General features: G+C 36.1%; 1 protein-coding gene across 3 annotated transcripts; it reads left to right on the forward strand.

Moving 5' to 3' along the window:
- On the forward strand, window positions 1-23,934 carry PAIP1 (poly(A) binding protein interacting protein 1). Of its 3 annotated transcripts, none has more exons than XM_026062976.1 (10): window positions 1-200; window positions 4,167-4,355; window positions 7,908-8,020; window positions 9,998-10,109; window positions 11,424-11,549; window positions 16,165-16,271; window positions 19,197-19,314; window positions 19,448-19,502; window positions 20,115-20,228; window positions 22,482-23,934. In XM_026062976.1, exons 1-10 carry the CDS (start codon window positions 102-104, stop codon window positions 22,547-22,549), a joined length of 1,101 nt encoding a protein of 366 aa, XP_025918761.1. In that variant the 5' UTR covers window positions 1-101; the 3' UTR covers window positions 22,550-23,934. The 3 variants fall into 3 exon arrangements, with proteins under 3 accessions (XP_025918761.1, XP_025918762.1, XP_025918759.1); XM_026062974.1 differs by having other exon boundaries at window positions 2-200; window positions 20,135-20,228; XM_026062977.1 differs by lacking the exon at window positions 19,448-19,502 and having other exon boundaries at window positions 20,135-20,228.
- Window positions 23,935-24,108: the final 174 nt, after the last annotated feature.

The following is a 24,108-nucleotide window of genomic DNA, read 5'->3' on the forward strand; positions in this document are numbered from 1 at the left end:
AGTGTTATTAACATAACAAAACCTTTGCAGAACACCTGCGACAGACAAGAATTCCATCTGGATCACAAGATAAAGTTTCAGTTCCTGATTCTGGACCAGCAATGGCTAAACCTCAGGTGGCTGTGGCTCCTGTGGTAATCTCAAAATTGTCTGTTAACGCCCCTGAGTTTTATCCCTCAGGATACAATTCAGGCTTTGCAGTGAGTATTTATGTTCTCTCCTTAGTATATGCCAATTTATTTATATTCAAATTAACAATGTTTTTTTTGAGATCTTGTGTATTAGACAAGATTAGACAAGAATGTTGCACTGGCCAAAGAGAATACAAAATTTGGATAACAACCACCTGAGACGCAGACTGTTAAGTGATAATGGGTGAATAACAGGGAGTACTTGAGAGTCTTCAGTGTGGGGTGATTTGCTAAAGTTAACTGCAGATAACTGCATTCCTTCTCGATTGTACCAGCATTGACTTCACCAACATGAGAGCAAGCTGTCTCTTCTGAGACTGCATCTGTTGTAGCTGCATCTACACTGCATCTACACTGCATTTTAAGTAAAGGCTTAACTGCACTAAGATTTCTCAGTTTTTTGAAGGAAGTGTGGGAGAAAGCTTGAGCTTGTGCTTTTCTAAGCATAGGCATCCCTTTTCTRAATGTACTGAGCCATGGCTGTGATTGACTGTGACTGCCCAACTGTATGTACCATCGTGTGTCTTATAACTTTGCCCTTTGGTGATACAATATCACTGAAGGAAAAGTATGGCTGGACTCCTTCCTAGCAGCTATCTACCTGCTGTGGGATATATTGGCAGCCGGACTAAGAGTAATCTCAGATCTGTGTTGTAGATGCCCCATGTAAATACAAGCTAGGTGTTTCTTATTTTATGCTCCCTTGTCTTGCATGTTACTGGTACAGTAATCTTACTCCAGTGGAGACCTGTGTTAATCCTCGTAATAAACTTTTGTTATGCAAGCAGCCAAAATCTGGTGTATATGTGTGTGGGAACTACTACTTTTACAAATATATTCAAGTATAATATGCAATTAAGTTTAAACAATTAGATTTTGAATAATTAATAGAAAAATACTTAAGTTAAATACTAAATAAGGTGTTTTGATGCTTTGGAGTTTTTTTCTTCACCGATAAAACTGATGTTATCTGGATGTTACAAGCTATGCCAGTTTATTGAATAAAATCACTGTTCTGAATAATGCAAACCCATAGCCAATAGACAACTGTTGACAAAATGCCAACATGAACATGCTTCAGTGAATGGATAATCTAGGGGGAAAAGTGCTTTGCCCCAATACATGTTACATGTTTTCTATAAATAAAGGATTTCGGTTGCACAGTCAAAAAATGCCATTTGGAATGAACACATTTGCATACATATAATTACAAACACTTAAGGCCAGTGATGTTGCTTTTCAGCTGTTCTACAAAAACACACAAGCATGTGGGAGTTTCTAGTTGCCATGTTGTAAGAATGTTATGAATATAAGTGACTGATCTATTAATAAAAATAGCTTTAAAATGCTACTGAAACCCAGAACTCTTATCTGGAGGTATGTCTGGTATGTTATAGGGACCCTAATCTAATTGGAGTATACCAGGCATACAAGATCCATCAGAATATAATAGGCGTGGAATAGTGATGTTTCAGAATTGTTAGTCCTTCACTGTTACACAGGTTTTTATTTTGTTACTTTAATGACTGAATTAATTTAATAAATGGGTTCATCTGCAGCAAAAGTGTGAAATTTAGCACACTTTTTTGTAAAAGTTTTGTAAATTTGCTGTTGGGTGTGTGTAATCTAAAYGAAAAAGATCTTGTTCCTAAAAAGTCTGAGGAGAAATCAAGTTGATGATAAATTAGTGGTGACTAAGTCAGTTTGTGAGCAGAARTGTGAATACTTCTTGGGTCTGGGAAAGTAGTGTTTGGCACATGCTGAAGCAGAGACTGWGAGCAGATCTGGATCATGGATCTTTTCCTATAGTTGTTGTTCTTTATCCTTCTGTAGCTAAAAGAGGGGTTTTACTATCTATTTAGCCATTATTATGCCTTTAAACTCATAAACTGAGTCTTAGTAGAAGAGAGGCAATGTCAGAAAGAGCAGCTGCTTTTACAAGCTACAGCGTTCACTACCACCTGACTACAAAGTTTTCAAACAGATTGTTTGAAGAGATGCTAGTTCTGCTGTACGTGATTAATATAAGCTGCAGTTATTACACAGTGTCGTATTTCTGGGGAGCAAAATAGTCTAACTTCATTGTACAGTACTTTTATTGGGCTATTGGAAATTACCTAGTAAAAGCTGATTTCCTTTACAGAAATAGAATATTTAGCAAGTTACATAGAGGCCTGTTAGCTTATGGACCCAAGGAGTAAAAGCTCCAAATTGTTGGAATCGTAGAACTTTAGCTTGGAAAGGATCTCTGTAGGTCATCTGAGCCAGCCACCAACTCAAAGCACAACCAACATGGATCAGGTTGTTCGCGACTTTCTCATTATCAGTAGTACCAATTTGCCACCATTTCTTTAAGTCAAGAGCATATTTTTTCTATTTCTGGTGGGCCACGTTAAGTCCCTTAAAGTCTTGTTCAGTATTGTCCATTGGGCAATTATTCTACTTAATTAGATAACCCAGGAATGTCTTTCTAGTTTATCTTTTGTTATTTTGAGCGTGTCCCCCATTAGCTTAAGTTGTATACCCTTAAAACATAGATTTTTCAAGAATTTTGGAAACTCTGCAAGTTTCCCCATGTGCTCCTTACAGCCCCTGAAATTAATGTCAGTACTTGATTTTTCAGCAGTGTTTATCTGCATTTCTCTATAGTTCATATCCAGGTCTTTCATCTTTCACAGATGGCAAATCTGTGTTGCTTCAGAGTAGAGGAGAAACTGAGGCATTTTGAAGCCAGAAAGTAGAAGACATCTGCCCTTTTAGGGAAGGGTGGGGAGAGGGAGAATGAAAATATAAACCTGTTCAGTGTATGTAAGTCCACTAAAGAAACAAAAAATGTTTGTATGCTTTTTTAGCTCAATTTTTCATTGCAGTGTGTTTTAAATCTTTTTCTTATTAAATAGTAGGTCAGTTGAGAATGCTGTTATCCTCAGTGTTACCCTTACGTTTTGAATCACTAATTGGTTCTTTAGCAATCCCTCTTTGGGCTTTGGCTTTCACTTCTGAATGCTCATATAAGATACTATTTGCAAAATTAATTATTTGTACTATATTATTACTAGTTACATCACAAAACATCTCATTCCCTATGCTGTTCCTCTCATACACTAGCATTGCAATCATTCAGGAGAGTATTGAACTTTACAGACCGTTATATATACATTCATTTTTGAATGGACAAAATTATCAGCGTTCTGTCCCGTCAGTGGGAGCATAAACACTGATAAGGTTGGTATTAGCTGGTGTTAGCTCGTTTCTTTATGAAGCAGGTGTGTTTAATGTCTTTTTTTTAATATCAGTAACTGCTGATTAATGCATTACCACTTAGTTTCATTTGATGCCTTATAGTCTTCATCCATTGCCAAGCAATTTGTTGATTTTGGAAGATTAGTTTTTCTGGCTTTATTGTACATGGAAAAATTACACTTATTTACTATATTTTTTTAGTTTCTCCCCTCCTGCTTTTTTTGGATCACTTCTCTATGTAATCACAAAACACTTTGCTTCCAATTTCCAATTACTTTTCCTTCTACAGTTCATTTGTCTACAGTACAATTTGAGTATGCATCGGGCAAGAAGGGTTCTGAGGCTCAGTTTGGTAGTTCTCTTCTTAACAGATGCACTTGTTTGTTTAAGGAGTTGAAAGTGTTAGTTAATTTTACATTCAACTTGGCAAACCATTTGATTTGCTTTTTAGTCCATCTTTTTGACATGTTTGGCTAGGAGACTGTAGTCTGTATAATGACAACTGACACAGTTCTTAGAATTACAGGACTTAATGGAGCTTTCTGATGCATTGATGTGAATGCTGTCTAAAAACGTTCAAGTGTACSGTGTAAAACAGATCGCTATCAAGCATGCAGAGCATTAGGAGTTATTTAAGACTGAGAGCCATATAGATACTTTTGGAGATGGTAAGTGTAACAACTTTGTTTTAGGTTCTTTTTAAATTGTTGATAAATTCCTTCACTGCTGTAGGAGTCTTCCTTTGAAGATGGATGTGATGGCTATCTGACTTTGACAGAGTATGTACAAGATTTCCTAAATCACCTCACTGAGCAACCGGGTTGTTTTGAAACTGAAATAGAGCAGTTTGCTGAAACACTGAATGGCTGGGTCACTACAGATGAAGCTTTGCAAGAACTTGTTGAACTCATCTATCAGCAGGTAGCCTGTGTATTCAGTTTTATGATGTGGATATTATGCCTCTGTTCCCTAGTGTCCAAGATATGCATATGGGTATAAAATGTAATATTTTATTTTGGCTTTGTTTTTCTCTTCCCCCCTCCCCCTTTTTTTTTCATTTTAGACTGAACAGTATGGAGAAAGTTTTTTGCCTAGTAATCTGAAATGAATGCTCAAGTGTGGGGTACTTGCTTGGTTGATAAATTTCCACAGTTTACTTCATTTCCTTTCTTGTGTCTTTGGATTTCCAGGGGCATATACTGGAGTGCAAATTACAGCAATTTAAGAGTTATATTTTGAATTGTTTTATGTTAGAGATTGAAAAAATCCTTAAGCTATGTCAGAGTTCTCCATTTTTCTTCTTTTCCACAAAAGTAAATTTGTTTCATAATACTTAGATATTTTTTTCTTTTCATCATTTGCTATTTTAAAAATTAAACTCTCACCTGTTGTGCACATCACCCTTTGGGAAACTCTGTTATTGACTGGCTTTGTTCTTAATTTAGAATATACCTATTTCAGAACAGCATAATTGGAGAAAAAGAAAGCTAGTCTGCTGGGTAACTAGGTCCAGTCCCATTGATGGCCATGGAAATGAGGACAGAGACCTTGAATTGAACTCTGTACTAATTGAGGGAGCCATTGGAAAGAACGGCTTAATCTGTGTTGCTAAGCAAATGAGCTGCTGTTACTGTCTTTTGGGCTTGCTGCAGAGAATAAGTCACACTTGTGTTTGACATTTATTACGTTGGGTATCTCTCACTTTCCTGTGTTGGTTTCTGTCAAATTCTGTTTTTAAGAATGTGAACAACCAATCTTTTATTCACTTTTTAAGTACAGATACTTGCACATTGTTTTTTTCCTATGAAATAAATTGGGGTATGTAGAGCTGCATGACTGGTTGGTCATCACACAGTACTGTAGGGTATTAAGTTTCTTACCGTYGTACAGAACTGATGCACATTTAATTCAGAACATAGTTCAGCTAGCCATTGAGATTACCTGTGCTTTGTTCAGCAGCAGCATTTTTCCCCATCTTCTATTTGGACACATGGAAATATAGATAATGAAAGACTAAAATATGCAATATAACTTTATTGGAAGAAAATGCAGCAAATAATCCCATATGTAACTTTTTGTGTATATAAATTCTCACACTTACTGTAAAGTCTTTAATGTCACCCCCTCCTCTCTCCCCCTATTTAAAATGTTAAAATGTCCAATGTTGGGGGTGACTATTCCTTCCTCAACTGAGAAACAGCAAATGCAAACAATCTTAAAATAAAACAATTTTTATGTGAAAAATAAAACTATTAGCTCAGTGTAAAATAGCTGTCCTACTATCCAAAAGCATAAGACTTCAGTTTGTCAGGAGAATCAGGAGAATCTAGCATTTGAGTGCCAGTCAGCTATGCTCATTATTCTTTCTTGAGCTTCTACTTAGGTGTTTGTGTTTCCTAGTCCTAGCTTATCACAAAATGTCAGTTAAAACTGATGAAAAGTGTTTATAAGCAGTTGCTTCAGTGACGTTGATTTAATCCAATTGAGCAGAGCTACAGGTGCTAGGTTTGTCAAGGAAGACAGCTAAAACAAAAAAAAAGACACAAGTTCTGTACAGTTTTCCCCTCATTTGGGTGTCAGGTAATTCAGGCTTTCTAAAAGATTAATTATCTACTTCCCCCTGTTCTTCCTGATCCATTTATGTCTCTATCCAGAGCAAAGTGTCAGTTCTCCTGGTTTCCAAAAGCTGAGCACTCTGACTCCRCAGGCTTGAGAATCTTGATTGTCGTGTAGTTAATATAGGAGATTGTTGCTGTTAGAGTAACTAAAACTTCTCAAGCTGTGCCTTGATAGACTAGCCTTTACGCTTAGCTTCTGATTTTTTTTGAGTGGGAAACAAACTGGGATTGCCAGCAACAGTAGTGCAGGAAAGACATTACACTATGGTGATTGGTTATTAAGATGATGTCTTGAGTGGTTCTTTTTTTGGTCTTTGTGTGCTGTGCAAGGGCATAATACCTAAAATTGGATTGCTTTAGTATTTGATGCAACCATAAATGTAAACCAACTAATTATAGGAAGGCAATGATAGTAAAATTGTGCAGCTGAGGTTTGAAAGTCCCCCATCACTAAGGAAAGTTACACTCTTAATTGATGCATTTTACCTTGTCTTAAAAGCAAGGGGCACCTTTTCAGGTCCAAGCAACTTATTGAACAGCACCAAAACGTTTGTTAGATGTTTTACATACCTCTTTAATGGATAATTTGGCTATCTTAAGTAATCAAATTTATTGTAGCTTCCAAAAATAGCTCAGTTCTTTCCAGCAACATTATGCAGATTGTGCAATTGCATTGAGTCCATGTTTTCCTCTGCTTGTAAAAAGGTAACTAGATACAACACATTGCCTTGCTAATGGCAAGAAAAAAATTCTTTTTTTCCAAACATATAAGAAGCAGAAGTCTGCAAGAGCATCTGTAGCGTGGACAGATGATCGAGATGTAAAAAGAATGTTCAAAGATGATAAAGCCGGTGGAGGAAAATTTAATGAATTCTCAGTATCCGTGCTTTCGTTGACAGAGCTAATGGAGTTTCTTACTCCAGAGCCTTTTTTCACTGAAATTGTATCTGAGAAATAATCTCAAATTTGAGTGTTGCTAGAGGATACTTTAAAACACATGAACAGTAACAAATTGCCAAAACCAGGGGATGTTCTGCTTGAAGTTCTGAAAGAGATTTAATGTATACCTTACTGAATTTCTAATTGATTTTTGCACCTCTAGAAGTTTCCAAGTGTCAGGTTTAAAGCAAAGTATTTTTCAGGCAGTGTGTAACTCAAATTGTTGGATTTTATTGCCACCACCTGTGTTTTAGTTGATAAGAGTGTAAGTGGTCAAAAGTAATAGGAGTCATTTTAGAAAAAAAGACCCATCCAGGACTATTAACTGGAAAGATGCAGTTTTAACTTCTGAATCAGGAGGCTGCTATTCTGCAGATTGCTGAAGGGTGTACTAGAGGAAGTATTTATCTTTACTTGACCTGTTTTTACATTCTTTCCCTGAGCATTTACTATTGCCAGAAACGATTCTGGGCTTGATAGCCCTTAGACTGAACGAARGTGAATTTTTGGCTTTAATGGCCTTGTTGCTCCTCTGGAGAGAGCACGTGTCTTTAAAGCGTCTTAACTCTTGATTTTTGTATAAACAGGTCATAAGTGACTTTCAGACACTCAATGTAGGTCACAGTGCGGAAGTAGAGTTGAGGACACATGGCATAAGGGTGGTTGTTTTCTTAAAGCCAAGAAATCGCGGTATAATGAACTTCTAAGTGCTGAAATGCAAATAGCAAAGTGTTGCTGAGATACAGAAATTAACATGAAACAAATAGTAATTCTTGTAATTTTTGATAATACTGCTCTTCAGTGGTCTAGTCAACTGTTGATGAACACTGATTTCCAAAATACATTTAAAGATACTTCCTAATAATTTAATCATTACTTTGATGAATAATTTATTTTTCCAAATTTATTTTGGAAGGCCACATCTGTCCCAAATTTTTCCTACATGGGAGCACGGTTGTGTAATTATTTATCTCACCATCTAACCATTAATCCACAAAGTGGAAACTTCCGACAGTTGTTACTTCAAAGGTCAGTATCAGCATGTCATTTTAAGCCTATTACTCATGTTACATGTCTTCCTCTTTTGTGTATGTAACTCTTAACCCAGTGGGCAAAGAAGTATATCTTTAAATTAAAATTGAAGTTTAAATTAAGGATTATTAAAGCAGAGGTGCATACTGGGTATCTAATACCTATTTGTGTATTGCTTTTAATATAGAAAAATAATTTTAATATAAAAATAGGACAATTCAGGGTTCTGTAGGCTCTTTTGAGCTGAGAAGAGTATGTTAGACTGATACCAAATAACAGGGGGAATCTGAAAGATAGTCAACTTTAAAAGTACCGTAGATGTAAATATATTTACTGTCCTTGTCCTTGACTCTTTACTTATTTCATTGTGTTTTTTCTTCAGTTACTTTTTTGGCTGTGATTGCTGTGTAAGGTTTATTCACAGATTGTCTAATTAACTTTACACATGTGAGATAGGCACACAAATACAGAAGGATAAACTTTCTAAATTTTCAGTTTCAGAATTTTGGGGGTTTACAGTTAAAAAATTATTAGACTTCATACTTGATAGAAATGTGACTTACTTTTAAATGGATGTATTTCCTTTTAAATCTTGTTGCATGAGATTTTGTAAGATTAGTACACTAATACTTTTCTTCATGATTCTTTAGAAATGATCGCTTTTTCTTTGAGGACTTGTGACTTTTTAAGCTACAGACTTATTTTTCATTTTAAAAGACTCATTTAGTCCACCCATGGTGAGGAGCAAAAGCGTGATGAACTTGATCATCAAAATGCATTTCTRTTAATCAGGAGCATTTCCTTATGGAGATGATGGAAACTTTTTTTTTTTCCCCCATTGTCCCAAAGCAGATGAGCTTTTTCTCTTTCAAAATGACACTACAAATCATCGTTTTTATCTTGCGGGGTTTTTTTAAACTATGTTTGCTTCTTACAGCTTTTAGTTTGTGTGAAGTATCCATATACTTAGTGATGAGATACCAGAATATTCTCAGTCCCCTTTTGAATGTTCTGCATCTCATTGTTTTTCCTTTCCCTGATTTGTGAGTATACTTGTTACTTGAGTAATACAGTAAAGGAAGTCCTTCTTGATGCTCGATTCTCTATCTCATTCCTAGTTTTGAAGCCAATCCAATAAAAACATTCCTTTTAGCACCTGAATCCATAAATTTAAGGTTGCTTATATTTTTATTGCTAATATGTATAGAATGGTGTGGAGGGGGCAATATGAACAAGCTAACAACACCTACAGAAAACTCTTCTGTTTCTCAGCCCGCCTTGTACTCAGAATTTGATATTCCAACACCTTAGATTTTTTTTTCAGTTTCTCAAGTGCTTCTTAATCCATTGCATAACCTCTAATTTATTCTCAGTGGTTATCTTGTGTGCCTTCTATTTCAAATACTGAATTCCTTTTACGAGCTGGTATGTAAACTTGCATGTTTTTGACACAGTTGTTGAATACTAGAAAAAATTACCTCACTGCAATGTTATCTTAAATTATAAATACTACTAAATCAATTCACTGAATTTGAATCCCAAGTATTTGTATTTATAACTAAATTATGCATAGCTGTAACTTAAAATGGTGGGATGAAGAATTTATGAAATAAGTATAAAGGCATCTAAGACAATGTGACTGCTTGAGTAAAACTTCTTGGACTCATTTTCTGAGATATAAACTGTTTTACCATCTTTAGTTTTTACTTGCTGTAATTTGCCCTATTTCATTCTGCCCTTTCAAACTTCTTGGTGCTTGAAAACATAACAATGTAATCATGTTTATTCATGTACAACAAAAATCCACGTTATCTTTGTGAAGACCTCGTTTTCCTCACAATCCATATTTCTTGGCATGCAGTGTTTAACAGTTTTAATGCAGTTCATAAGTTATTAGCATTGCTTTACATAAGTAATATATTGTACGTGTTGGGATGTCTAAAAATGATAATGATTTTCATTTTAATGTTTCAGGTGTCGAACAGAGTATGAAAACAGAGATCAAGCTGCAAAAGGAGATGAGACTACTCGAAAGCAATTTCATGCCTTTGTGCTCTTCTTAGCTGAACTTTACCTTAACCTAGAGGTAAGAAGAAAGTTCTGTGTCAGTTTTTTCTTTGTTAATATTTTGTTGTTTTAAGCAAACACTGAAATGGAATATTATTTGAGATTTTTTTTTAAAAGGGAGAAAGGAAGAAAATTAAAGAACTTTAGAATGATTTCATTATAATGTGTGTCACAGAAGCAGATAAGCAAAAAAGGACAAGAAGTTAGAAGAGAAATGTATGCAGACAAATGCAGTGTAAGAATTTATACAAAGAAGCAACCATAAACCACCTTTCCTGAAATCTGTGTCTGGTCACAGGTATTTTCTCTCTGTTTGCCTTGGAAAATTGGAAAGAACCTTTTGATTTTTTTTTTTCTTTGTCTGGTGAAACTACCAGATTATTATATTTAAACAACATAGGAAATGTACAGTTTACCAGAAGCAGATCAGGATCAGTAATCCATGTAATTCAGTATTCGGCCACTAACAGGAGCTATTAACGAATGTTTGAGGAAGGTGTGGGAATCTTCAAAATGAGCAATTAAAAACACAAACCTTTAAAGAGATTTTTTTTTTTTTCCTGAAGGTTCAGTCCTTGCCTCATACGTGAAGCATGAAATCTTGTATTTAGATCAGGTTCTCTTACCTATGATGTGTACGTACACCTTTTTTGGTACACCTAAAACTTGTTTGACTCTTATATCCATGAGTTCGTTCAGTAAGCTCACTAACTTCTGTAGTGTTCTTAAATATATTTCTGGTTTATGTTTCAATGGTTTGATTTAATTAGGCATTATAAAAATGTTCTGGCATGAGAAAAGAAACCAATGCTCTGACCCATTTTTGTTTGTAAGTGGGCCTTTACTTCTTGCAAGTGAGAAACAGATTTTAAAAGGAAGCTTTTCAAAGGGTGGGGGGGGKTTGTTTGTTTGTTTTGACAAGTTTTGTGGAGTATTTCCTTAATTTTAAAACTATTTTCTATGTTTTTCCATTATGTAAAGAATGCCTTCTAGAAGCAAGCCATTGTACAGCTGTAGAGAATGCATAATGTAGGATGGGAAAGAGCGTGGGCTTCTAAGAATTTGGGATGATGTGCACCATTTGTCAGGCGTTTTGCAGCTTCCCCCAAGAACTGATTAACAAAGAAACAAAATGCTAGGCATACACTGTTTGTCAGATTTGTAGGAATATTACTCAGTCTGTATTCTAAAATATCGACCATATTTTGCATGTTGTTCCAACTGAAGAGCCCACGTATGTTAATCGCAAACCAAAACATACAGCATTTGAGAGGGAAAATGTGACTAAATTTCTAAGATGTAAATCTTTTAATGGGTTTTTGATCTTCTGCAGATTAAAGGAACAAAGGGACAGGTAACACGAGCAGAAGTTCTTCAAGCTGGCCTTGGAGAATTACTAAATGCTCTCTTCTCTAATCCTGTGGACAACAATTTGATATGTGCAGTGAAACTGCTGAAGGTGAGACAATAGTTTTAAAAGAAGGAAAAGAAATTGTAATTTCTGATTTTTCTAATGTATTACAGTCCTGAATGAAAGAGGGCATCGTCCWTATTCAGCTTGTTGTCTTAAAAAGAAAAATATAAAACAGCCTAGCCAACTTACCTGAGACTTCTACCTTTCTAATTTTGTATATAATTCCCATTAAATATCCCACTCAGTTAATCAGAAGAAAACAGATTGTATTAATATTTAARACATTATTATTCCTAAATATTTTAAAGGTCAAAACTTTATCTGAGATTTCTGTTGAATTATTTAAAATCTAAACACTGCCATTTTCTTCCTTCACTCCTCTAGCTAACTAACTTTCTCATGCAATGAATTCAAGACTTTCATGGCAAATTTCAGATGCCTCAGGTTGTTGCCTTAAACTGAACAGCTAAAGAATTTTGTTTAACCTTATTTAAATAATAATAATTAGCATCTATGGAAAATATCATTTCTCATGCTTATTTAATTCTTGCAATTTAGTTTTTTGGAGGGGGGGAGTGTTGAGGGGATAGTTTGCCTGATTGCAGGACCTTCCGTGTGTGTGTGTGTGTGTGTGTATATATTTATATATATATATATATATTTTTTTGTATATATGATGCAAAAGAGCTCTATCTAAACAGAAAACATTTACTTGTAAGTGCATCAGTTAAACTGCATGGGACTGAGGTACATCTGATTTCCTAACTATATGTGGCATCCACACAAATGCCCCTATTCAAATRAGCCAGACTATTCAGGCTGAGTATCCTGCATTTTGCGGTCAGCCATTCAGACTCTGCTGTGATTCTCCCTTTCGTCATGGTGCATTGCGGGAGACCTACTTGAAACAGTAATGCTGGGACGTGAGGCTGGATTGCTAGCCAGCTCTCATCAACCTGTTAGTCTTTTCCATCTGTTCTCAAACTGAGATGAGACAGCAAGTTTATAAGTCAGGTTTATGGCAGCTTTTATTAAACTGAAGAGAATGGCACCTAAGAGTTTGTGTGGCACAAGAGAGGGCATTTTGCTCTAAAGTTCTGTGATGCTCTCGATGCTAATACRGTACAGTTATAGAAAAAGGAAGAAAAGGAGGGAAAATCACATAATTGTCTGGAGCACGTACACAGTAAAAACATAAAACACTCCTAGTACAACTAGCAGTGATTGCTGAAGAGGGTCAGGATGTAGCACTGAAACGGTGAGCACTGACAGCAGAAAATCAGGATGATGGAGCTCRCTTTCCTAAAAGCCAGCACAGACATTGTCTCAGTACCTGTTAGCTTTTTTAGGTGTGGGAGGAACACAGGACTGTCAGCCACAGCTGTAATCAGTTCTTGCGTGACAGGTTTGATACTGACCATTTCTTGCGGTTGTGGTTATGGAGGCATGTGAGGTTGAGCTGTGAACTAAAGCTTGGTTATGCTTGGGAGACTGTTGGTTTTTCACATGTGGATATTCGGCTGAATAGAATTCACTGATAAGATACATTTCCCTATCTTTCCTTCCCCTCTTCTCCTTCCCCCCTGCACATGCCCCCTCCCTCCCTTCCCCAAAAGAAAGGTGAGGAAAAAATAAGTCTGTTTCGTTGTGGCACGGGCTAGAAGGGATTCCTGTATCACAGGTTCGAGATCCAGGCTAACACAGGCAGCCACATCATACGATTCTTCCTGTAGATCCGTGCGATAGCATGTGGTTAACTGCTGTCTTTAAGTGGAGTGATATGGAGATGTTTCTAATTAGGGGTAATTAGAAATTCAGAATTTATTAGTTGAAAGGAGGGGAGGAAGTGTTTTCTCTCCAGATCAGCATGAACATTAATGGAGTTAAGCAACTGTCTGTCATTCTTGGAGCTCCAGCTTGTCATGTGCTTCCCTGCTCTGGGATGCTTTCACCAGATGCCTGAGGAGGGAAAGGAGCGGCGTGTAATGTCAGTACGTTGTACTTCTGGAATACTGAAGTGTAGGTGACAGTGGCTCACAGAAGTCTTTCTCATTAGAAAGATGAGAAGTTTTGTGTATCTAGAAGTGCTTGAAGACTGGAAGCAGAAAATGGAGAGGCTTTTTAAATGTTTTCGGTAACTGAATGGATATCTCTTCAAAAAGCCCTAGCAGACAAGGAAATGTATGTAGGGAAGTATTATGTTCCTTTTGAAGCGACAAATAGGTGTACCTCTGGGAGCAGTGGGAGAAACAAACTGCAACTGAGGAAATGTGTATAGGATTTTTTGCATTACACCATTTGTTGAGCAACTGTGCTTTCTTTTGCTTAGTACCACTATGAAACTGAGTAAATTGAGTAAACAAAGTAACACACTACTTTGCMCAAACAGCCTTACAGTTTGTTGTTAGATAGCGGGGCAGTAGAACTGAGGCAAAGACAAAGGTGTAAGCGATCCCTTTCACACTGCATTTGCCACTTCTGCTGTGAGAGAAAACTGTTATCAGCTCAGATGAGTGGTGGGTTTTTTGGGGTACATTTTGATTAACATCAAAAAGTTAAGGTGTATCACACCTTTTGTTCTGCAACAAAAGGCTCTCTTTCTCAGTTCTTTCCTACTGTTTGCATCATTACATTTGTAGAAATATATATAATCATCTTGCATGAGGAAAACAAGTCTTTTTGCTATTAAGCTTTACTTTTTCTTAAAATCATTAGCCTCTATGCAAGGAACAACTCTTATTTTCATAAGCCATTGTTATAGAGTGGGGGAAAACAATTTCTTTTAGAAATGAAGATCAAAAATTAAACAGTATTTTTCTGGAGGGTTTTTTTGTGGATGGTTTGTTTCTTCCTTGTTATCCCCCCTCCTCACTCTGCAGTGTATGGGGGGGGTTGTGGGTTTTTTCATTTTTTGGATTCTTCTGTCTTTAAATTCACGTTCTGGGGGCTCCTTTTGCTACAGCAAATACAGAAAAGGGAAGAGAGGTTTTACTTCTACTAATCTAAGCAGTTTAAACAAAGATTGGATGTTCAAGCAGGTTGTTTTATAGCAAGTGCGAGGTTGTACTCAACAAGCACATTCACTCCTGCAGGCAGTCCTTACGTTGGAAGAGCTTCCTTGCAGCAAGGACCCCTGAAGGACCTTTCAAAAAAGGCAGCACACAAAGCAGGAAGCTTTTCAATGCTGCTGTTTATTCTGATGATTCTCCAACATTTTCCAAAGAAGGACTCCACAGTTCTGAGGATATTCTTGCAGTATTTATTTGGCTTCACGGTGTTCATTGCAAAATAAAAGATAGTGATCTGAATTATTTTATGACACGTATTGCTGAATCTAAAATATGTTACAGAATAGAATCAGCAGTCATTTTTCTTTTTTGAATGCAAGTGTTTTCTGATGGCTCAAAGTACATCTGTAGCCAGATTAGGCTTTCTTACGAAATCTGAGTTTTACTAAAAGCTTAGTATCCTACTGAAACAAATGTCTGTATTCTGATGTCTTTTCCCTTTAATAGATGCAGGTTTTTACCTGTTTGCTTTGCAATATGTTTATTTTTAATCAAACCACCTTTGTGTTATTATCTAGGGTCAAGTCAGGATTATAGTAGAAAACTGGGAATGTGAATTGAGTGTTAGTTAAGATATTTGCTTTTAGCTTTACGTTTTAGTCCTTTGTAGCGTGAGACACCATTCTGAGCATTTTGGACCATGTGACTTTTATGTTGAGTACATTGGGAGTTGCTGTTAACTTTGCTTACTATGGTGGCAAACTATTTTTTCCTGGTTTAACTCTTACCTTCTACTGTGCAATTGTTGGGCAATGAAATGCCTATCCTTAATGGAAAAGGCTTTCATCCACACCACTTCTAGGCTGTCTGCTGCTAGAGCTCTCTCGGCAGCAGTTCCAGCCTTGCAGGTTTTACATATTAAAATCCAAGCTGGCTTTGTTAGATAATTCTTGGCTCCTCTGATGCATCTCCTCATGAAATTCTCTGGCATATGTCTGGTGCTRGCTATGTTGACTGAAGTGTTTCTAAAGATTGCTAACCTATTCCTTATTCTTGGGTAAGCTGGTGGCCTGCAAAAATGTGGTCTACTCTTTCATACTATGAACTTAAAGCAATTAGGATCTGATACTGTTGGTTCTCTTGAACAGGATTTAAAATGTTGCACGATTTTTGAATTGACATGACTTGAGTAACTGCATGGTCAAATGCAGCGTGTCTCCCACTGATGTGCAAACTCAGATTGTGATACGTTAGTTTTCCACAATAAATCACTGAAGTAGTCAAAAAGACTGTTAGATGTTTATGTTCTGTTGTAATGTGACTTGTCTCACAGTGTAATTAAATCACTGAAGAGTGTTTTTGAAGTCGTGTAAAGACTGGAGGGAAGTGCCTGTTAACTTCTAGGTAACATAAACACTGGAAACAGAGCTACCATATAGCCAGTAATCTAAAATAATCTACTTAAAAGATCTGTAATGATATGAAACCAAAGAGATCTAGAAGACTGCCAGTTTCAATCTTCAGGTASTCAAACAATGCATCTAAATATCTTACAGGTTGTTATAGAATCTCTTATGTTGATAATGTTTCTTCTTAGTTTTCTATAATTTGATTTAAAAACTTTTTTTTTTAAACTAATGCATTGTCTTTAGTTGACAGGCTCAGTTTTAGAAGATGCTTGGAAAGAAAAAGGGAAGAATGAAATGGATGAAATGATTCAGAGAATTGAAAATGTTGTGTTGGATGCAAATTGCAGCAGGTGGGAAGGCAATTTTTTTTATGTTCAGCATTTTATTTATTAAACATCTTAAGAAGCTTTTCATGAAAAGTAAGGTGATACTTTGTTCGCTTCCCACCTATCAAAAAAATATTTTTCAATCAGTTTTTTTAATCTCTTAATAGAAATGCACTCAGGATTTCTAACCTTTGTCTTGAAGTATCTCTTCAATGATTTAGGCTCTAAGAAATTATAAGTAAAAATACAATAATGGTGATGTGTGACAGTTTGTACTTTTACGTCTGAATTTAATGTTAAATATGGTATGTATAAATCATCATAATCTGTAAGGACATAAAGGAGTTAATATTTTTTTCTGGAGAACAAATATATTTTTGGCAGAATCTTACTACAGGCTGGAAAAAAAGACTGGCTCATATTCTTTTGAATTGCAAGCAGCTCTGTATATGAGGCTGATTCTGCTGTATTCCATCCTCAGGCTTCTTACAGATTTGTTAAAAACTTGTAGAGTGTTCAGACGCTGAGCTGATCTCTTGCTTTATGCGTTACGGAGGGATGCCAACAGCACCTACCTGGTAGCCTCTGTGGGTTGTAATTGAGCTTCTCTGCAGGGAAGATGAAGGTTCTGCTTCAAGTATCCAGAGAACACTGATGGCACAAGCCGCAATCCAAGACATAGAAGGACAAACTTTTTTTTTTAGTAAAAGAAAGAATCGAAGATAGATTTATTTATTTATTTATTTATTTAATGAGACTCACTGAACTTTTCTTCATGGACTTGCTTAAGAGAAAAAAGCAATTTCCCTTACTGTAGGGAAGGTGTTGGAGACGGTATTTAATGCATCGGTGATGTTACCTTTCACTGTTGATTAGAGAATTTCATTATGATGTAGAGGGCCAAAGTTAGGAGCATAAATTAGATGCTTAAACTAGTGTGAGAATATCAGTCCCTGTTGCTCCCCACTACCATCCCTTATAAGAAAAGGATCTGTTCTTCAGGTTACTTGTGCTGCAGATCTGATAGCTTGATTTAAAAACTACAGCAATTTCTATTCCATATGGAGTGCCTACTTCTCAGAAGAAGTGGAGGGGGAAAGTAACTCAACCCTTCTTATTTCATAATTGAGAGGAAATACATATAAAGCATTTAGACTTGGACAAGAGAATTAACTCAATTTTCTGTAGACTTGACCAAATCTTGTCCTTTTGGAGGGTTGTTTTTTTTAATGTTACTGAGGAAGGAAAAAATTATCTTGTCATCAGGATACTATAATCTCTCAAGGTGGTTACATATTTTTTTATGTTGTCTCAGGGATATCATAAATTAGGATTACATAGATAAAAAAGCAAAGCCTTTTTGATGTTGATAAACTCATCATGTTCTGCTGTGAACACTGCTGGTTTTTTATCACTTAAAATATTCTATGGAAAGAATTTACATTAATTGAGGCCCAAAGGTGGCATTTTAGAAAAATACTTTCTCATTGTTGTAAGGAAGAAGCTGTTGCTTAATGTGCTTAAACATACTACAGTGGCTGTGTGAAGATGGGGGAGGATAGTATGAGAAAGATCTCCACCTAGAAGACCAAAATGGTAATTTTCATTAACTAAATAACATTTGGTAAAGTTAAATTTGGACATAATGGAAAAATACATCATGCTCATGCTGTTTCCAGTCATGTTTCCAGTCTTATAATCACAGAATCACAGAATCGCTGAGGTTGGAAGGGACCTCTGGAGATCATCTAGTCCAACCCCCCTGCTCAAGCAGGGTCACCTAGAGCACATTGCACAGGATTGCATCCAGGCGGGTTTTGAATATCTCCAGAGAAGGAGACTCCACAACCTCTCTGGGCAACCTGTTCCAGTGCTCTGTCACCCTCACAGTGAAGAAGTTTTTCCTCATATTCAGATGGAACTGTCTGTGTTTCAGTTTGTGCCCATTGCCTCGCGTCCTGTCGCTGGGCACCACTGAAAAGAGTCTGGTCCCATCCTCTTGACACCCTCCCTTCAGATAYTTGTACACGTTGATAAGATCTCYTCTCAGCCTTCTCTTCTCCAGGCTAAACAGGCCCAGCTCTCTCAGCCTTTCCTCATAAGAGAGATGCTCCAGTCCCCTAATCATCTTTGCGGCCCTTCACTGGACTTGCTCCAGTAGTGCCACATCCCTCTTGTACTGGGGAGCCCAGAACTGGACGCAGTACTCCAGAGGTGGCCTCCCCAGGGCTGAGTAGAGGGGCAGGATCCCCTCCCTCGACCTGCTGGCAACACTCTTCCTGATGCACCCCAGSATACCATTGGCCTTCTTGGCCACAAGGGCACATTGCTGGTTCATGGTCAACTTGTTGTCCAGCAGGACTTCTTGGTAATCTGGCATAGTAAAAAAGAGACTGAGTGATACATAATAAGATTAATCCTATAAATTAACATTCATCTATACATAAACCTATTAATAAATCTTAAGGACTTTGTTTTTATTAGCATTATATTCAGTGATATTGACAGAAAATTAGAAAGGAAATTTTGTTGCTTGCAGTTGTTATATAAAATAGTTTCCATAATTGGGTGCACTTGTAATTTATTCTTATCATAAGGCGTATTTTGTTAAAAACATAACTTGGCAGGCTGGGATTTAACAATACAATATAGTTATCATGCAAAGTAATTCTGATCTTATGTATTGTAGCCATTGTAAGAAAGTATTTTGGTTAGCTGGTCTTTTTAAACTGATTTATGACTGTAAATCTGCAGTAACAGGTTTAACAAGTGTTAAGCAGTTTTCCTCTTACTGACATGTTTGTTCCCCCCCCCCATTCTTTTGCAAGAAATATGATCCCTAATTGATTTTATGGACTGATTTAACGAACCAGTATTTGCAGGATACAAGAGGTCTGATTTCTTGCTTAGCACAAAACATTCAAACTTCTGTGCTTTTCTCTATTTCAGAGACGTGAAACAGATGCTTCTGAAACTAGTAGAACTACGATCAAGTAACTGGGGTAGAGTTCATGCAGCTTCTCCATATAGAGAAGCTACTCCTGAAAATGACCCAAACTATTTTATGGTAAGAATGTACTCAAACTTCAGTTCCTTAATATATTGTGAATTTAATTTGATCATAGACAATCACATTGCTGAAAACTACAAACAATTATCTCTCTGAAAGCATGTAACTTAATGTATAACTTTATTCTTAGAATGAGCCAACATTTTACACTTCTGATGGTGTTCCTTTCACTGCAGCAGATCCAGGTATGTCTTAAGCTTAGTACATCTGTCATCTTACTCTTAAGAAAGTTGTAATTAAGTTTGTCCTGCTGAAGTACATGCAAAGTTCTTTTTAAAGTATCTGAAACCAATACAGTTTAAAAGGCAAAATTATGTTTGAATTTCTGTCTTTGAAGTGTGTAATATATGCCCTGTTCTGGATTAAAATAATGTAAATGTTAGAGGATATGTACTTGAGTTCATATAGTTCAGAAGAATTTTGGCCATAAACCTCAGCACTTGCTGCTGTGTCTCCAGGTAGTCAGAAATCTTCCAGTCTATTTTTGTTTGTCTGTTGGTAGTCATTAACAAAAGGGGGGTTGTTTCTTTGGTGGCTTCTTTGTTTTCTGTTGTCTGGGCACAGCATGGCATGACATCATTTGAGATAAACATCTGTGACTACCTTTACAGTTCTTTGGAAAATAGGTATCTTTCCTTATTCTTAGAAGTGATGATTGATGTCATAAGAAAACGCTGTAGGAAAGAGGTTTTTCTATAATATATTTCATGTCATTTATGGTCTCATTAAATAGCTTATTTTCAAACTGTATAGATGAATGTTAATTTATAGGATTAATCTTATTATGTATCACTCAGTCTCTTTTTTACTATGCCAGATTACCAAGAAAAATACCAAGAGCTGCTTGAGAGAGAGGATTTGTTTCCAGACTACGAAGAAAATGGAACAGACTTACCAGGGGCTGGAGATCCGTATGTTTCCTTTTAGAGTGATACTTTTTTTTTTTCCTAAATACTAGTTATTTTTACTGCAAACTTAAGAACACAGTCTTGACAAAAATGTAAAGCTGTATGGTGAAGCTGTTTGTTCTTGTGTAGGTTGGTTTGTAATTACGCAAGTTTGAAAAAAATACTGTATTTATCCAATTGAGAAAGGTGGTTATATTTCACATATTTCTGCACATGTGCAATATGCATATTCTTCTACATTAATTTTTTTTTGCCTGAATGAAGCACCAGAGCTAGAAAGTGTCAGAAATGAGGCAACCTGAATTTATTTGATTTATGTGCATACATCTTAGCTATAGGTGACCACAAAATTTTCAGTCTTTCAAAGGGAAGAGGAAAGGATTGTTAAGGAGTCCAGTTTCTCTCCTTAGATTAGGTAGTATTCTCTGAATAAATGGCTATTCAGTATTCCTGTAGAACAGGAAAAGCAACCTAACAGCAAAGAGGAATCAATAGATGGGAATATAATCTGACTTTTTGATACCAGTTTATAAGTATTTAATAGGAAACTAGTAGAAGAAATTGGGTCCAGAATAAATTGCTCTGAGCTCTGTACGTTTCTCTTTGAAGGATGGGGAGGATTCTCAGATCATGATTTGATAGTGAAATGCTGTACCTAAAAATTATTTCCAGTGTTGTTTATATATGTGGTAGAGTGCTGGCCTGGATCAATAATTTTGTAATAAATTGGAAAACTTCTAGGTGGCACCTAGCCAAGAAGAGCTGCAGTAACTTTAGAGGATAGGTTTACACTAGAATAGCTCTGATAAATCTGAGATGTCATCAGAAAGGAAGCAAGCTCGTATTCAGAATACCCATGTGAACTGTTGTGCTTAGAAAAACAAATGAAATGCAAAATGGAGACAGCGATTTTAAAAAAAAAAAAAAAAAAAAAGAAAAAAAAAGAAATCTGAAGACAGTGAGCCAACCTTTACGCAAGGTAACTGTGGACCCTTTGTTAGAGGCTTGAGAAGAGCTTAGGTAACTGTATCCTGATCCTTTGTCAGCTGCATGACTCAGATCAGGAAGAAGGGTTCTGTTTGAGTCCCTCCTCAAGCCTACACTTCTATGAAACAGAAGGAACAAATAAAATAAGTATGTAGACAAATTTTTTAATGCATGATGCTCAAGAAGAAAATACTTATTATGCTTTTCTGTGGCACTTATTGTGGTTGGGTGTAAGATACCATTTTCAGCCTCAGTACAGCTGAGGCGTGCCGATTCCCTGACTAAGGTACAGAGAGAGAAAGTAAATGGGGCACCTGAAACTAATGCACACTTCTTGAGAGTCAATAGCTGCTAGGTTTTCTTGGGGGGGAGGATTGTTTTTTGTTTTGGGGGGTGGGTTTTTTTTCTGTTTAGAATTATATACCGTATGTTCAAACTACAACGCCATTGTCCTAATTTATTGTGATGAACACTGCAGTTGGACCTACAGAAAACAAGCAACATTTAAGTTGGTACCAGTAACTGTGGGGAGGGAGGAAGCTGTTAAGTGATCACCATCCTTCCCCAGCTTTATTTTGAAAAACTGTGGTAGTTTCCACTCTCTGCAATACCAATTGTCATTAACAGGACCGAGTCTTTCATCTGGCCTAAATATGACAGATGTTCTGTGAAATAAAGACTAGTTACCATATAATAGAAGGTAATACCATAATGCAGGTGCAAAAGGGAAATGAATTAAGATTGCCTTCTTTCATGGATCAGCAAATGGGAATACAGGTTGTCTATGTAAAGTTTTTTTTTTTTTTCTGAATAGTGTGTGAATAAAACAGCTGATGCAGCATGTGCACTAGGAAGTTGACCAGGATGTTGACCAATCAAAAATGATGCTAACATGATGCTTTTTGCACATAGATCAGTGCAGGCGCATTACTAAAGTTTAGAAAGAAGTTATTTTGGATTGCATTATGGATTGCTTTTCTGTCATCCAAGAAACACTATTTCTGTCTTTTAACCTGTAGACAGCAGCAGTTAGTACAAACACTAACAGTACAAACACTGCAGCAATTAGTACATATTTGTGCTGCTTTGATCTTTTTGTTTCTCTTTCTCTCCTGGTAGCCATGGATTTTTTTCCTTCTTGTTCAATGTCGTAGTTGACTTATTTATGAAGCTCTACTTTATCCTTGAAAATTACATAAAAATTTCACCTACTTACTGTTTCTGGAAAAATCTGTACCTAAACTGACATATTCTTTTGTTTTTTTGTAGGTATTTCGATGACATTGATGATGAGATGGATCCAGAAATTGAAGAAGCATATGAAAAATTCTGCCTAGAATCAGAACATAAGAGAAAACAGTGAGATGCTACACATAAATGTTAGTTTATTTAAAGCAGTTTAGGTATGATTAGAATACAGGGGAACACAGAATCGTAACATTTGTACCAAAATAAGGAAGCTGAGTTTCTTCAAGTACTAATGTTTCACAATTTTCATTTTGTTAAACAGAATCTGCCAAAAATTGTAAACTTATGCCCTGTAACTTAAAATGTTGTGTATATATCATAGTTTATTTTATGTACAGGTAAATGACCAGTGTTTTGGCTGCAATAAAATCGATTTAAAAAGTATCACAATGGAAATAAAACTTAACTAACTGGGAACGGTCCCATTAAATTTCTCATAGGGGAGAAAGGGGATAAATAACTTGATCTAAATTTAATTGCTTGCTTGTTTTAGTATACATTAGGACTTATCCTTTTCTTCATATGCAAGATATCCAGGTTTTGGCAGGGTTTTTTCATTTATTGTTTGGTTGCTCTTCTGTTGTTTTGGGTTTTTTGGGGGGGGCGTGGGTGGGTGGGGTTTTGTTTGTTTTTGCTAAGCAGAGTATTAGCCGAATATGGATTATCTTTTCTATATGTCACAATCATGACAAGTGGTTTGTTAAGATTTTTTTTTTTCCCTCCCTCCTCCCCTTTGCAAAACACACATGGGTGAGGTCTGGACTTTTTTTCCTGGAATAAACATTTAATATATTGATATTGTGAAGAAGCAAGCAGTATTTTGGAAGTCAGGTGCTTTCAAGACCTTTGGTTCAGCTATTTTCAACTTTTACAAGCAAAAACTGTCCTTTAAATACTTTGCTGTGTTCTTCAGGGCTACATGAATATAGTTATGTTTTAATCATGCTCCTAATGAGTATGCGCAGTTCTTAATGTATTTTCTGAATGTATCTAACATGTCTAACCTTCTGGCAACCTTTGTAATTTTCTCCATTCTTCTAATTATTTTATATAATTTGTCATAATTTTGTAGCTTGTGTACCCTCATTCATTTATTTCATAAATGTTAACATTCTGAAGCCAACTACTCCTTTTTGACCCAAAATAATCATGTTAGTTTTCCTTGGATACTCCACTGTTGTTACTGATCTCAGTTGTACTGTTTCCTGTCATCTGTTATTGATTAGACTAAGTAGAACCTCTTTACAGAAACAAATGGGCAAATTTTCCAAAAAGTAGCTACTGTAAAGAACACATTGTAAATATGCATGTAAATAATTCTGTTAATATTTCACTGTAATACGTTTGGTTAAATAACTTGTGCGTCTGCTAATACAGTGAGCACTGACTGTTTTCTGGATGTTTATTTAACATATTCATTTAGGTCTGAGTTTTGGAAAATAAAAATTAACTAGCTTTTGTTTCCTTTGGTATATTTTCACTGTATTTTGCCTTTTTGTTTAAAAAACAAAAATGTTCAATTTTGTTCCTTCTTTCTCCTTCCATTTTGCCCTTCCCCTAACACCTCATTGTTTTTTCTTTTAAGTACACAGTTGCAGAGATTATCTTTTAATACAAATTGGAAAAAGAAAATTCATAAAAGGACAAT

Source organism: Apteryx rowi, unplaced genomic scaffold, assembly GCF_003343035.1.
Source record: "Apteryx rowi isolate R43461 unplaced genomic scaffold, aptRow1 scaffold_197, whole genome shotgun sequence".
NCBI lineage: Eukaryota > Metazoa > Chordata > Aves > Apterygiformes > Apterygidae > Apteryx > Apteryx rowi.

Bases quoted from the DNA above. Each gene is read 5' to 3' on its own strand.
- PAIP1 (XM_026062974.1), top strand. From the start codon at position 102: ATGGCTAAACCTCAGGTGGCTGTGGCTCCTGTGGTAATCTCAAAATTG. The intron at 4,356-7,907 runs GTAGCCTGTGTA...TTATTTTGGAAG, and splicing joins TTGAACTCATCTATCAGCAG to GCCACATCTGTCCCAAATTT. The intron at 8,021-9,997 runs GTCAGTATCAGC...TTAATGTTTCAG, and splicing joins CGACAGTTGTTACTTCAAAG to GTGTCGAACAGAGTATGAAA.